The sequence below is a fragment of the Penaeus vannamei genome, chromosome 10 (genome assembly GCF_042767895.1).
Source record: "Penaeus vannamei isolate JL-2024 chromosome 10, ASM4276789v1, whole genome shotgun sequence".
Lineage (NCBI taxonomy): Eukaryota > Metazoa > Arthropoda > Malacostraca > Decapoda > Penaeidae > Penaeus > Penaeus vannamei.
In genome coordinates, this window is record NC_091558.1 from 37,164,695 (window position 1) to 37,167,028 (window position 2,334).

General features: G+C 44.6%; 1 protein-coding gene across 3 annotated transcripts in view; it reads right to left on the reverse strand.

The window, feature by feature from the left end:
- LOC113811447 (venom allergen 5) overlaps nt 1–2,133 on the reverse strand; it is a 3,904-nt gene extending 1,771 nt beyond the window's left edge. Inside the window, exons 1-3 of one of the 3 annotated variants that reach the window (XM_070126592.1) lie at nt 512–2,133; nt 255–391; nt 1–67 (exon numbers count right to left, since the gene is read on the reverse strand). The exon at nt 1–67 is cut by the window's left edge and continues 35 nt beyond it. In XM_070126592.1, coding sequence (XP_069982693.1) covers nt 1–67; nt 255–391; nt 512–665 — 358 coding nt within the window. In that variant the 5' untranslated portion in view covers nt 666–2,133. Of the gene's footprint in view, nt 68–254 lie in introns of all 3 variants that reach the window. The other 2 variants (XM_070126591.1, XM_027363184.2) reach the window with 2 other exon arrangements.
- Nucleotides 2,134–2,334: the final 201 nt, after the last annotated feature.

A 2,334-nucleotide genomic window follows, 5' to 3' on the forward strand; every position in this document is an offset into this window, starting at 1 on the left:
GCTCCCGGATGTTGGCGCCTTTGGGCTGAGGTCCCGGATTGCCCGCGGTCTCGTCGCCTCTGGCCACCTGGTTGGCGAAAGACGTCGACGCCAATGGCAACGATATAAGAGCAGCACGCTGCGTTATGTTCGAGAAGATATTGCGTGAATTCTCAAGGCGATATATAAATCCAACTGTATGCTGAGACTACTGGCCTGCATGACTCCAAAAGATTCTAGAGAACAAAAAGAAAAAACAAGGGACGCTATCAGACCTTCGCCCTGAGAGTGTTATGAACGCTCAGGATTTCTGTCTTCTCCGCTTCGGTCAGTGGGGGCTTGGTGTTGGTACACGCAGGGGATTTCAGCATGGAATGGTCGGCCGTGAAGGCTGCGTAGTCGCAGGCCGGGGCTGCTGAAGTGGTTGTGGATGGGAGAGACGATGTACCAGGGGCAGTAGTGGATGTATCAGTGGCAGGAGTGGAAGTAACAGGAGCAGGGGTAGATGTATTAGGGGTAGTGGTAGACGTACCAGGGGCAGGAGTGGATGTATCAGGGCCAGGAGTGGATGTATCAGGGCCAGGAATGGATGTATCAGGGGCAGGAGTGGATGTATCAGAGGTAGGAGAGGATGTTTCCGCTGAAAGCATGAAAGATATAAATTCAGAAAATGCAAATACATTCATTCAAAACAGTTCGTTTGGATGCATATATGTGCGTATTTATGTATGTATACATGTACATATAAATACACGTATACATATGCATGCGTGCGTGAGCGCAGTCGCCTGAAAATTCCGTGTTTTGATTTCGTTTGCTGTTTTGAGTGAAAGGAATCTGGAAATTATGAGATAGTATAAAATCGAGTTAATGGCCAATGCCAGACTGTGGCGTACCGATGAGAGGATAAATAACCGTTTTATCGGCTGCTTAGTTTCAGTATGGCCCTTATTCCATTTACTTTAACAATTCACGCAGGCCAGTAAGATAACCGAGTAGATGGCACATGAATAGAACTGCAGGGGACTTACCACTTACTGTACTTAAGATGAGGGTTCCAGCAGAGCAAAACACGGCCATTTTCACGTCAGCCTGCACTCATGCACGCACACTTGTGCGCACACACACTAACATACGCCCGCAAAACACGAAAGCGCGCGTCACGCATACGCACGCACTACACGTTGACATCGATGTTGAACAACATACAAATACTTGCCCACTTTCAGTCCGGGGGCTTGGCTGAAGACAATCGGCCGGCAAACGACTTTCAGTTAACAAAACGAAAATTGACATACCAGAGCAGAATCCGGAGGCGACTCCTTCAGCCCTTGCATTCCAGATTTACAAACTCAGAGAAATACAACTACATATGATCTATACTTACAGAAACTGGATTTTGAAAACTAAGTATTTTAGTAAGGAACAAGAAAAAACAACACAGTTTACGATGGTTTTACTATGACGTCAGAATCACGTATCTACGCACTCCCTTGCCCTTCCTTCTCCAGAGAGAAACAAATGAGAGAATAAAATACATTCGTAAAAAAGCAAAAAAGAGAAAGCGAGCGAGGAACTGAAAATTTTCATTGATAACAGAAGTGAGTTATTTCGTCAACGCTCTTCGTTAATTGCTTCTTTATGTACACTCTGAAAGTACGAGGTATGCATTAGTTTCACATTTGGAAGGGGGGGGAAGAGTCATAGGGTAATATCATTTGCATACATATATATGCATATCTTTCAATATAAAAGATGAGCAAACAAATGAAATGAGAAAGAAGAAAATATGATACTCTTAATGGGTGTCTTTTGATATTTCCTCTGCGGTTGGTGTTGTGGTTGCCGGCCCTCTTCTCTGATGCGTTGGCTGCCGTTTCGTCCGTACGGATTTCCCCTTCTTGCTCTTTAGTCTCTCTCATAATCTCTCTCTTCTTCCTCTCTCACATTTTCTTTCTCTCTCTCTCCTCTTCCTCTATCGCATTTTTTTTTCTCTCCTTCTCTTCTTCTTCTCTCACAATATTTCTCTCTCTTTCTCTCTCTCTCTCTCTCTATCTATCTATCTATCTCTCCTCTTCTTCTTTTTCTTCCTCTCTCACAATATTTCTCTCTCTCTCTCTCTCTCTCTCTCTCTCTCTCTCTCTCTCTCTCTCTCTCTCTCTGTCTCTCTCTCTCTCTCTCTCTCTCTCTCTTCTTCTTCTTCTTTTTTTTCTTCCTCTCTCACAATATTTCTCTCTCTCTCTCTCTCTCTCTCTCTCTCTCTCTCTCTCTCTCTCTCTCTCTCTCTCTCTCTCTCTCTCTCTCTCTCTCTCTCTCTCTCTCTCTCGTCCGTCTCTCTCTCTCCTCTCTCTCTCT